Source organism: Rhincodon typus, unplaced genomic scaffold, assembly GCF_021869965.1.
Source record: "Rhincodon typus isolate 14 unplaced genomic scaffold, sRhiTyp1.1 hic_rhity00001635, whole genome shotgun sequence".
NCBI classification, from domain to species: domain Eukaryota; kingdom Metazoa; phylum Chordata; class Chondrichthyes; order Orectolobiformes; family Rhincodontidae; genus Rhincodon; species Rhincodon typus.
The window spans coordinates 8,386-21,815 of NW_025967273.1; the positions used below are offsets into that span (position 1 = coordinate 8,386).

The 13,430-nt window shown below is 37.9% G+C and overlaps 1 protein-coding gene across 1 annotated transcript; it reads right to left on the minus strand.

The window, feature by feature from the left end:
- Nucleotides 1–484: 484 nt before the first annotated feature.
- LOC125481300 (cell division cycle 5-like protein) lies at nt 485–13,224 on the minus strand. The gene is made up of 6 exons (XM_048592667.1): nt 13,015–13,224; nt 9,974–10,077; nt 6,898–7,059; nt 5,935–6,062; nt 2,082–2,181; nt 485–731 (listed from the first exon to the last, which is right to left on the minus strand). Exons 1-6 carry the CDS (start codon nt 13,057–13,059, stop codon nt 509–511), a joined length of 762 nt encoding a protein of 253 aa, XP_048448624.1. The 5' UTR covers nt 13,060–13,224; the 3' UTR covers nt 485–508.
- Nucleotides 13,225–13,430: the final 206 nt, after the last annotated feature.

Consider the following 13,430-nt stretch of genomic DNA (forward strand, 5'->3'; position numbering starts at 1 on the left):
TTCCAGCAATTTTTGATATTTTATGGGTCCTGTACATTGTTCTACTTGTAAATAAATTTATTATTTTTAACCAATGCATATTAATGACTGGTTTATACTTTTCATCTATTATTTTTATATTATAATGGACATAACAGAAATAGATTAAAAGAAGGCAGTAAAAATAGCACTGGTTAGCACTGTGGTTAGCACTGCTGCCTCAGTGTCAAGGACCTGGGTTCAATTCCAACCTGTGTGGAGTTTGCACATTCTTCCCGTATGTGTGTGGGTTCCTGACTGGTATTAGGGTTTCCTCCTACAGTCCAAAGATGTGCAGGTTAGGTAGATCAGCCAAGCTAAATTGCCCCATAGTGTCCAGGGATGTGCAGGCTAGGTAGCTTAGCCATGGTAAGTGTGGGGTTTCAGGGATAAAGCGGGGGGCTAGATTTGGGTAGGATGCAATAGGGTTGGGGTTCTGTGTTTCTGTTCTATGATTCTGGTTAAGTAGAATTTAGTATTTTGCTGCAACTTACGATCTTAGCTCTCCATCCAAATGTTGTTGGCGGAGTCTTTTGAAGTCTGGTTCGAGTGCTTGATGGTTTTCCTCAGCAGTATCATAAAAACCTGTTGCAGGTTTCTTTTCAAAGGGAATTTCAGCATTGTAGTCCACTCCTCTCTTCTTTTTCCTTTTCTTTTGTATCTCAATTCCAGCAGCTCGCAGTTCCCTGCGCTTCTGAAGTGCTGCAAGTCTCCTACATAAGAGAAGTTAATATGACATAGATTATTAACTTACCATGAAGGATGCACCTCTCAATTCTGCCAACTACAGCAGTTTAATGTGCAGATTAAAGAACAGAAGTTGATTGGAACAATCCTAAAGCCTAGATTAACATAATTTACTTTGTTTATTTTCTCCTTTTTTTTGGTTTCATTTTGTTGGCTTTTAAAGCTTTCCCAATCCTCTGGTTTCCCACTAATTTTCACCACATTGTATGATTCTTCCTTGAATTTTGACAATATCCGTAAGTTTCTTGGTTAACTACGGTCAATTTATTCCCTTCTGACAATTCGTCTAACTCCCTAGCTTATATCTTTGATGCGAGCCATTGTTCATAACACTCTTGGCTGCCAAACCGCTTTCCCAGTCCCCACCCATCAACTCTACCTCATTCCTTTGTAATAATCTATGTTTACATTTAGCCTGTTGTTTCCAAACCAGGTTTATTACTCTCATACTGTTAGGTCGTACTGTGTCCTCCTGTTGCTGTCTGCTATTTAGGCATCCCTCAACTTTCACAGCAACCACCCCAACATCCACAAACAAAGCTGCATTAGGACATACTGCAGCACTCCAGAATTACTCCGGGAAGAAGAAGAACACTTATAAAAGATCCTTGCCTTAAACGGATATCCCCGCAACTTCATCCACAGATGCCTACATAACAGACAACAACAGGAGGACACAGTACAACCTAACACACTTACAACACTTCCCTACATCAGGAACATATCGGAACTGACAACAAGACTCCTGAATACAGCCTCTATTACTTAAAATGGTCTTGAGTAATATAGATAGTCACTTATTTGCATAAATATAAATTTCAAAGTTGCCAGGGAGAGTTTCCAAATTGCTCTGCTAACAGAGCACATTTAGACTTAAAGTACTATCCATTCCATTAGGACTATTCTGATCAATCCTGCACACTCAGTTATATTTTGTCATCAAAAATCTCTCATCACAGATTTCACAAAAATTTGTTAGAATTGATGATAATATATTATAACAGCCAATACAAAAATTATAATAACAGATTAGTAATAGCTATCTTGACACTGCTACTCTTCAACCTTCATATCGCTCAACTTTTGACAAATGATTTCTAAACAGACATTTGTCAAGTCAACAATGAAAATAAGATTATGCATATTGGTTTTGAAGTACCCCATATCATTGCATATTTCAGGTAAATTGAACATATGCAAAATAAAGGTGGGTACTATATTATTCTCTTCACCATTGGTTTTTAACCAAAGAAACATGGATATTTGTTCATAAAATGTACACGAACTTTGCTGTGCAAATTATCTCAATAACTAACCTGGCTTCTTCAAGTTGCTTTTCTCGTGCTTTCCTCTTCGCTTTCTTGCCTTGAGTATTAGCCAACCGTGCTCTCGCCTCAGAGAGCATCTCAAGTTCATCTAAGAATAAAAAAAAATGTAGGTTGGACATTCCAAGATCAGTATGAGAAACATACAATGGTAAGAACAAAGCGTTTGATGTTTAAAATGTATACAAAATATATATTGCCTCACCCACCACAACGAACAAAATATATTGGAAAAAAATGTCAACGTTGCGCAAATCCGTTTACATTAACATTGGAGATTAAGAAAATATCAACAAGAAATGTTAGGAAACTGAATCTTCTCTTTTCCAATATAAAAATTAATATTGAAACTAGTAATGGACCACGATGAGAGCCACAGTAATGAAACTTGACATGCAGCTAATATATTTAATGGTGATTAGAAATAATAAACTGCATGACTTTCAAGATTTAAATCTAATCAATAAAAAGTCCAAACAAGGCTACATATGCTTTAGCATACATGAAATATATTTAACCAGCTAGGAATTAATCATATACTCTCAACTGTACAAGAACTACAGAGTTAACTTAAATTTGCAAAAAATGTTGGAAATAGGACAAATACAAGAGATATCTCAAAGATCATTGCAAACAAATCACTCAAAAACTTAATTAACATTGAGTCTGAGATCATTTTAGTCGAGAAAATGGATGCCTAATTCAAAATTAAATTGTGAACATCCAAATAATCTTTGACAGCTAGGGTCCTCAGACAAGGGGTTGTGAGTTCGTAATAAAAAGTGAAAAATATTCCTGAGGAAAAGGAACAGCATCCAAATGTAGGATTCCTTGGATGACTGAAGAAATTGAGATTCAAATAAGAAAGGAAAAGGACGTTTTTGATAATTGTCAAATTCAGAGCACTTAAAAAATCAAACAGAATACAGACATTGTGCCATAAAGCTTAAAAAAATCATCAGGGCCAAATGAAATATTTTCCAGGGAAAAGGCAGCAGATTGGCAATGCGTAATGATGCTCATTTGAAGAGCTGGTGCAACCATAATTGGCCAAATGGCCTCCTTGCAACAATTCTTTGATTCAATGAATGTACAAGATAATGCTGTAACAGAGCTTTTTGTTCAACAAAAAGACTCAAAGTTAAAGGTAGAAATGTAGCTCATTAAGGAGTAAACAGCGCACCTGGAGTATTTTGCACAATAAAGGTTGAGTATACAGCAATTCATATAATGAAAATATACATGGAAGAGCAAAGATACAAAATAGCAAAGTCATCCAAGCCTAGCTAAGATGCAGCTTAGATTGCCCAAGGATGAAATGCTACAAATAGCAGCAGCTCTGGCCAGAATCTTTCAATTATTCTTGCACTGTGCGGTGTCAAATGTTATAGATGCTTTTTAACTAAACTGTTCAGGCATGTTATGACAGTTCTGGATAAGATGAGGTTTAAATCTAGGCCGTGTTTTACTCTTGTTTAAAATAGAGGAATGAAATAACTTCAGTAATTATGGCTAATGACCAGGTCAGAGATAGAAATTTGAACACTGCCCAAGCAGAATAATTCTTAAGGATATAGAGTCATAGAGAAATACAGCGTGGAAACAGGCCCTTCAGTCCAAACTGCTCCATGCTGACCATAGTGCCCACTCAGATTGTTCTAATTGCCAGCATGTATAGAGCAGTCAAATAAATATAAAAGGCAGCAATAATAACTTTACAGAACAGGGGTATGTCATTCAGGTTATTGACTGTGCTTCACAATTCATATTTTTCATATGTATTAATTTTATCTCCACCTACATGCCTCAGTTCCTTAATCCTTAATACACTTGTTTAGAAAAATCTATTAGCCTCAATTTTGGAATTTTCAGTTGATCTGCGACAGCAGTTTTTTGGGGCCCAGTTTGTAAACATATGCTTTCCAGGTAAGGAATTTGTCATTAGGTTTTTACTATTACACTAACTTTTTCATTCCTCCTGTAGCTTTTTCGTTCCAGATTTCTATTAATTTTCATTATCAGCCATGCTCGAATTTGAACTCATGTCACCATATTATTAGTCTTGGGTTCAGGGTTACAGATCATGACATTATCACTATGTCACTGTCCCTCATTAACCTTTTTTTATATCTTTCTACAAGCTTTTTGAGATTTCTGTACTTAGTCTCCAAAATTTCCATGCAAAATCCACAGTTCCCAATATTTTCCTGTTCAGAAAATACCCCAATCTAACTTTTTCCAGTCCAAAGTGGATGACTTCTCATGTTGACTGAACTCCATCTCCCACTGTTTTGCCAACACAATTTATCTCCATGCACTCTCATTTTCAAAAATATAGTCCCCACATAGAACCTTGTTAAATTTCTTCCATAAGTCCATAAATGAAACATCCTTAGAACTCCCATACATACCGTGCCCATTACTTCCTCATAAAATTCAACTAAAATCATTAGGCATAACTTGCCCTTTACAAATCCACACTAGCTTTCCGATTACTTCATTTCCAAATACTCATGCATTCCATTCTGAATGACAGATTCCAGGAACTTCCCTACAGATGGTGTTACAACAAAAATCCTGTAATTTCTGATTTTCTCTCCTTTGCATTATGAATAATGGACATTCAAAAATTAGTAATGAGGGGACATTTACCTTTTCTGTAAGATCATGACCTGTATATTGCAAGATTTTCTCAGCTACTTCTCCTAAAATTTAATTTTGGTGACCATCCAATCTTGGAGATTTGCTCATTTTTAATTTCAGCAGGTTGTTTTTTTTTACCAGAAATCTAATGAATTCCTGTTCTTTTTTGGTTTTTCTTGTATCTGCTACTTTTATCTCTTCCTCCACCAAAGCAAAGTAGTTATTTTGTAAGTCGGTTATTTCACAATTTCCACTTACATTATTTTTGGCTATGTTCGAGGGCTTGACTACAAGCTGGTTAAACTGGGTCATTAAACACTCAGAAGGAGCTTTAACAAAGATAACATGGTTTGACACATATAAATAAATGCCATTTTCCTAATTCAATTTTAATCAAATAAAATCATAATCTTATTGCATGATCACAGAATTCTAGGTGCCAAAGGATCATTGCAAACATCATAAATCATATTTGGTATATATTTCATAACACCAACAGTGACTGACTAATCAACATTACCTCCTCTCTAAATTGAACATTAATTGCTACTTTCAATGATATACTTGTCATTTTTAATTAACATTTCTGAATTTCATTATGATACACGAAAGCCCAAAATCATGTTATGGATGCCATCATTCTCAATAGTTTACATTAGAAGAGAATGTTGCATGAAACATTGATGAGTCTACTGAACCAAAGGCAATATCCAGTCCCTGCTATGAAATGTGTTTTTATTGTTTGGTAACTGTATGATTCTGAACCAAATCATTTAGAATACTGGTGTTATATCTAACACAGAAATATGCTTCACACAAAATATCCACGTCATCACCAAGACCTTTATTAACATCACTTGACTGACTCAGTTCATCTATTACTGAAGTGTTAATCTAGACCATTGTTATTTATACGATTGACTATTTCAACTCACCCTGGCCAATCTTCCATATTTGACATTCTAAAATCTAGAATTCTGCTGCCCATGCCCTTACTACAGTAAATGTGCTCATCCAACATCCCTGTGTTTGCTGAAACACAATTGCTCTCATTTAAGCAATGACCCAATTTTTAAATTCTTATTATTTTAAAATCCCTCCATGGCCTTAAACTACCATGTCTGCTAATCTGCCCCATCGCCCAGCTCTCCAAGATACCTGTTTTCTTTTACTTAGTGCATCTAGATTAATCATGAAATACCTTCATCCATGTCCACTGGATCAGGCCTGGCTGGTTTTGTTTCTGGATTTGGATCAATCTCACCAGGTTTAAGCTTTCGAGGATCATCAGCAGTTTCTTCTTCTTGATCTCTTTGTGCAGCTTTGTCACTGAAACACGTTCAGGGACATCAATTCAATTTCATTACATCTTATTAAAAAGAAGTGATTTTCAAAACATTCTTTCAGAGCAGAGTCAGCATAAAACCATTGAGCACTGATATTTGTGTGTAACAACGTGCACTGAACTTTAACTTGAACAAAGTTAATTTCTGCTCTAAAATTTGTATTTGTTTAAGCATGTTTTAAGTATGCGTTGGTGTGTGTCTTGTGAAAGTTGGAGCATATTTCTACATCTCTAATGCTTTTATTATTTTTACCCAGTAACTCCAGCACAATAAAACCAACTGCTTACTTGTTTAACTGAAGAAAACTGTCTGATTCATTCTTTACCATCTACATGTAAACAGATAATTACGTACTGAATTGGCAAATATATCCTTTTTAAGCTTAAAAAACTCTGTTACAGAACTGTAACAGCAAAGTTTAAAAAATCATGTTCCTAGTTCAAACTAATGTTTTGCACCTGTGTTAATCAGACTTTTTCAACAAAGACTGTTTCTCCTAATTTAAAAAATGGGAAGATATTAGATTATTGCCAGAAGTGTACTTTGCATTTATTTTCAGTTACAAGTTTCTCACATAAACTTTCCCCAGCATTTTGGCAGCCTTTTATTTTCTCTATTTCTGCTACATTGTTTCACTCAATGAAAAAATTCAAAAGTGTTCTTTCTACTCAATACAAGGAATAACAATCGTCATAAGTACCTATATTCTTATGATTTCTTAAGAATGCAACACAATCTATAAATTCCTAAATAGAATGTAGCCAAAGAAAACAATCAGGTGGCTGATTTTAAATATTAAAAATGATCTGCCAACTTACAGAAGATATTCATAATGTTCCAAACACTGGGCAGCTGTTCTGCCAATAATTGGTGCAATGGTCCTCCACTGTGTTGGCATAAGCTTTGCCAAGTGCAGTAACTTTTCCTCTTCCTCCCTTGACCACTCTGTCTTTTTGATACTTGGATCCAGCCATTCATACCTTGTTTGCGAAGAAATGTCAAAAACATGATTTAAAATAACAAAATGTTAGGCTAGAGTTTCACTTGTAATTAGCTATATATTTACTGTAACAAGCAAGACAAGCACACAAGTTAAAAGTCTGCTATCAATGCAGAACTACAATTGAGTAACGTTTTATTATACGTAACTAAAATATACATATCGATCTGGATTTTAAAAACGGTGGTGAAACATTAGAGTTTGGCATCGACAATGATGCAGTCAATTGTAATGAGTTATTCTTAGAAATAGCAAACCAGGAGGTTAAGAATAATAATCACTGACATTTAACTTAAAAATCCACATAGTGAAATATACAATTATAATTTAAGATAGAAGTCAAAATATAATCAAACCTTTGAACGATTTCAAAACTACGCAAAATTATCAAAATGGAAAGAGCTGGCACTCTTAAACTAAACTTTTTTTTTAGGGCCAGTAAGAATGTTTAACAGTCATTATCAACTTAACACGTTATTAGAAGTTGAGTAACACCTCACTCAGGAAGTTGTTACCTTTACAGGAGTTTTTTTAAATAGTGAGACTAACAGCGTAAGACTGGAAGTTTCATCCATTTTAAAACAAAATTCCTTTTGATGCCAATTGAGTGACCTCAATAGAGACATTCTGGGAAGCATAGAATTGCTGACAACTTCAGGATATCCATGCTATTCTACACGTGTACAGGCTTCAAAAATTGTTAGTCTTGGTGTGTAATAACAGAAGATACTGGAAGTTTCACTGACACCATCACCACAAAATTTGGCCCAAAGCCAATTTATTATTTTAGTTCCTATTTTGTGAAGCATTTTACTTATAATCACTGAAACATTATCTGTATTCCATGTATGATGTGAAGTAGAATTATAGTCAGTATCTGATAAATCTGGTGTGCCAGATCTTGATTTAAGATTGTACCTTAACCATAGCTCCCAACTTTAGGTGTTGCTAAGTGACATATGTACAAGTGATCTTTGATCATATGGTTTACAACATGCAGCTTATCCCCGTTCATTTCTGACAGCATTAATTCTTGAAGCCAATAAATTGATAGTTTTGACAATGAAACTTCAATGAAGGGCTTAAATTAAAAAGAAAACTGTTACACTTTTTTATTGTTTAGTTACTGTTTTAAGTAAACTCAACTTACCTACCATTTTCTCATCAACCTGTTCAGAGATATTATTACACACCTCCAGAGCAGGTAGGATTTGAACCTGGGCTTTCTAGTCCAGGGGTAGGGACATTACCACTATACCACAAGAGGGCCCCTTAAATTAACTGGTGAAACTGGGGATTGAACCGGGAACCTTTAGATCTTCAGGCTAAAATGCTCCCAACTGAGCTATTTCAGCAATAACGTCACTTAGTCTCCATATTCCTTAGCTGCTGAAGTTTATAACTGTGTAGTTTGTTTTGATATTATTGTGGCATATAGTGACATATGGGAAGATCATCTAAGACAAGTAGAAGGCCAATTTAATCAATTACCATCACCTAGCTTAGTTTAGCTAAAAGTGAATTTGGGAAGGCAAGACTTTGTACAATAAAATTGTGAATGAGGAATGAGAGTTGGCCACTCGGCCCTTCGACAAGGTCATGGCTGATCAGATATGAAACCCAACTCTACGTCTCACGTATCGTCAATAATCTTTCATCCCTTGGTCATTAAGCATCTCTGTACCTCTGCCTCAAAAATATTTAAAGATCCAGTATTTACTACTTTTGAGAAGCAGCATTCCTAAAACTCACAACAGTCTTTTCTCATATCCAATTTTAATGAGTTCCTCCTTCTCTTTAAACTATGACCTTAATGCTAGAGTCTCCCAAAAGAGAAAATATTCTTTCAACGTCCACCAGTAAAGTCTCCTCAGCATCTTATGCAGGCCCTTCTTCAGAAGGGTCACCGGGTCTGCAATGCTAACTGTGATTTTTCTTCACAGATGCTGCCAGACCTGCTGAGCTTTTCCAACAATTTCAGTTTTTGTTTGTGAAAGAGACTTGGGTGGGTTCAAGTACATAGTTCTTTAAAAGTTGCATCACAGGTAGACAGGGTGGTTATGAAGGTATTTGGCATGCTTGCCTTCATTGCTCAGATCATTGAACTTAGGAGTTGGATATCATTTTGAGGTTTTACAGGACAATAGAGAGGCCACCTCTGAAGTACTGTGAATAGTTCAAGTCACCCTGCGATAGGAAGGAAATTAGTAAATTGGAGAGAGTTCAGAAAAGATTTACCAGGATGTTGTTAGGACTGGAGGGTTTCAGTTATAAGCAGAGGCTGTATAGGCTGGGACTTTTGTCATTGGAGCATAGGACCTTACAGACGTTGAAGGTGACCTTACAGAGGTTTATAAAATCATGAGGAGCATAGATGAGGTGAATAGCAAAGGTCTTTTTCCTAGTGCAGGGGAGTTCAAAAACTAGGGGGCATATTTTTAAGGTGAGAGGAGAAAGATTTAAAAAGGGACCGAAGGGCAACATTTTTTGACACAGAAAGTGGTTCGCAAATTGAATGAACTGTTGGAGGATATGGTAGATGCAGTTACAGTTAGGAAGACATTTGAACAGGTACATGATTAGGAAAGGTTGAGAGGGATGTGGGCCAAACACAGCCAATTGGAACTAGTTTAGTTTGGGAAACTTATTCGGCATGAATGAGTTAGACTGAAGGGTTTGTTTCCATGCTGTATGACTCTATGACTCTCTTTTAAAAAAAAACTTTAAAATTTCAAATTGTGTACATAACCTATTGATGTGGAGAGGCAGCAAGGAATAAAGGTTCTTCTGCCAAGCTTTGTGTGATGGATTGCGTTGTCTGACAGCTATTCCACGCTTATTAACAGATTTAAATAACAATTTCTACACAATGGGGGAAGAATTGTCAAACTTACCATCTAGCTTTGCATTGTTTGGCTGACTTCCTGTGCAGCAGAGATGCAATACGAGACCACTGGTTTTTGCCATATTTCATAACCGCTGCTTTAAGAATCTCATCCTAAATAAACAATAGCATTATTAATGAGTTGACACATTTAAAACAAGTAAATATGTTTAGCATGCAAGGCACTAAGATTGGTAGATATGAAAAGGATGCTATTATGGGTGAATTTAGAACTAGGAGTCAAAATGAAGCAATTCATAGGTGAATAATTCCCCGTAGAGGTCTCTTAGTGCTTTTCAAACGTACTGGATTTCTTTCAGGGTGTAACCAGCAAGGTGGATAATGGGGCAAATCTATACTTCTGGAAGGCATTTGACAGGTGCGTGCTGCATGAAAGACTGATCTAGAAGATTAGATCCCAGGGGTTAAGGTAGAGTACTTGCTAGATTAGAGGATTTGTTGACTGACAGAAAGCAGAGAGTCAGAATAAATATGTCCTTCTGTGGATGGCAAACCATAACTAGTACAGTGCCGCAGGGTTCAGTTCAGGGGGTGGTGGCGGGATGGGGGGGGGTAGGGGGTGGGGACCTCACACCTTTAAAAAGAACTCAGGTGAGCATTTGAAGTGTCATAACGTTCAAGGCCATGGGCCTAGAGCCAATGGGATTATTGTAGGTAGCAGTATATCCTTCGTAATACAAACATGATCGTCTGAAGGGCCATCTGTACAAAACTGAACATAATTCCATAAAACACTGCGGTGTGCCACAAGGATTGGTGCTGGGTCCACTGCTTTTCCGTCATTTATATAAATGATTTGGATGTGGACATGGGAGGTATGGTTAGTAAGTTTCCAAATGGCAACAAAATTGGAAGTTTAGTAGACAGCACAGAAGATTACCTCAGTGTATAATGGGATCTTGATCAGATGGGCCAACAGACCAATGAGTGGCAGATGGAGTTTAATTTAGATAAATGTGAAGTCCTTAAGGTCCTGGGGAGTGTTACTGAACAAAGAGATCTTGGAGTGCAGGCTCATAGTTCCTTGAAAGTGAAGTTGCAGGTAGATAGGATAGTGAAGATGGCGTTTGGTATGCTTGCCTTTATTGGTCAATGTACTGAGCATAGGAGTTGGGAGGTCATGTTGCGGCTGTACAGGACACTTGTTTGGCCACTATTGGAATGCTGCATGCAATTCTACTATTGCAAGGATGTTGAGAAACTTGAAAGGGTTCAGGAAAGATTTACAAGGACATTGCCAGGGTTGGAGGGTTTGAGCTATAAAGAGATGCTGAATAGACTAGAGCTATTTTCCCTAGAGCGTCAAAGGCTGAGGGGTGACCTTATAGAGTTTTAGAAAATCATGAGGGGCATGGATAGGGTAAATAGCCAAGGTCTTTTCCCTGGGGTGGGGGAGTCCAAAACTAGAGGGCAGAAGTTTAAGATGAGAAGGGAAAGATTTAAAAGGGAGCTAAGGGGCAACATTTTCACACAGAGGGTGGTGCAAATATAGAATGAGATGCCAGAGGAAGTGGAGAAGGCTGGTGCAATTACGACACTTAAAGGCATCTGAATGGATATTGAATAGGAAGGGTTGACAGGGATATGGCCAGATGCTGCCAAAAGGGACTAGATTTATTTAGGATATCTGGTAGGCATGGACAAGTTGGACCAAAGGGTCTGTTTTCATGCTGTATATCTCTATGACATAGCAGCAAAAATAGGCCATTCAGTTAAACTGAAAAGAGTCCAATGAGATCATGGTTGATCTGATAATCCTCAAATCCAATTTCCTGCCTTTCCCCACAACTTTCGAATACCTTACTGATCTTAGCGTTGAATATACTTAACAACCCAGCCTTGACAGCCCTCTGGGGTAAAGAATTCCACAGATTCACCAGCTTCTAAGAGAAAAAAATCCTTCTTATCTGCGTGACCCCTCATTCTATGATTATGTCCCTGGTCCTGCAAGGAAAAACAACCTTTCTGCATCTGCCCTGTCAAGTCCTCTAAGAACGATTTTGTTTCAATAAGGTCACCTCATTCTTCTAAATTCCAGTGACAACAAGCCCAACTTTATTCAACCTCTCCTCATAAGACATTCCCTCCATATCCAGTATCAGCCTATTAAACCTTCTCCGAATTGTCTCCGATGCTAATATATCTTTTCTCAAGATAACGTCACAATATTCTAGCTGTGGTCTGACTGGTGCCTTGTATATTTCTAGCAAAATACCCGTACTTTTATAATCCATTCCCTTTGGAATAAAAATCAACATTCCATTTGCCTTCACTATTACCCACCCGAACATGGATGCTAACTTTTGAGATTCATGGATTTTATAATTCAATTGATCACCCTGGATTTTGAACTCTAACCGTCAGTGTTTTCTTTAGCATAAGAAGTGTCAGTGCAAGGAAGTAAAACGTAGTTTTTGGCACCCATTTTCAAGTATTCACAGATCACACTCTGAGATTCGAATAACATGCAGGTGTGTGAAAAGCACTTCAAGCCGCAACACTGCACAAGATAAAAGGTAAAAAAGGTAAAAAATCGCCGTTGTCTTAGCAGACCATAGGGCAGTGCTCTCATTAGAAGACGATTGGTGGTGGTTCATCTGCAGGTCACCTCAGGCGAGGGGAAGAAATTGAGAAGTGTCCTTCAATGGTAACCTCAGCTGCTGCGGAAATTCAACCACCTTGCATTGGTTTAGTACACAGCAAAGGAGTCAGTGATTCCAGGGTCAATTTCTGAATGTTTGAAAAACTGTCCCTAAAAGAGCGGCATTAAACAGTTTCTAAATCACGAGAAATTTTTACTGCAACAAGCCGCCAACTAACAAGAAACCCAGGAGGCTTGGTGTAATTTTGGCCGTGGCAAGGGGAAAAGACCATCAAAATACTTAACGTCGCACGGTGAAAACACTGAAATGCAACCAGGAAATACTACCACCAGGTCGGACAAGGGGGAAGGAAGACAGCAGTCTCTGGGCCCGGCGGAAGCGGGTAGACCCCGGTCTCCGGGCCTGTCACAAAGGCCTCACCGCTCACCTCCGTGTTCCTCCAGACACCTCCTTTAATCATTATCCGCGGCATCCTGGCACTCAGCGACTAGTCCGAGGGAATCCTCGGCAGCTGCAAACGGTTAGGAAGGAGCTCAATTATTCGGCCAAGCTTGAACCCAGCTCCGGTGATGAACCTCCGGCCCGAGGTACAGCAACGGGTGACAAGGAGAACACACGCTCCCAAGGTAGCCCGCTACCGCCACTAAGAGCGCCGCCAAGCCTGGCTGACTGACACTGCACCCATTCCACTCCTCTCAACTTTACACTGGACAGAACACTTTCCAACGACATCATCCCAAATAAACAAATCTTTGATTGTGGGAAGAGTCATAGAGTCGTACAACATGGGAAAATGACCCTTCGATCCAACTAGCCCATGCCGACCAGGTTTCCCAAACTAAT

Excerpts from the sequence above, each read along its gene's own strand:
- LOC125481300 (XM_048592667.1), bottom strand. The coding sequence starts at position 13,059 with ATGCCGCGGATAATGATTAAAGGAGGTGTCTGGAGGAACACGGAG. Across the intron at positions 7,060-9,973 it reads AAACAATGCAAAGCTAGATG|GTATGAATGGCTGGATCCAA; the intron begins GTAAGTTTGACA and ends TTCGCAAACAAG. Across the intron at positions 2,182-5,934 it reads TCCAGTGGACATGGATGAAG|ATGAACTTGAGATGCTCTCT; the intron begins GTATTTCATGAT and ends TTTTATTCTTAG.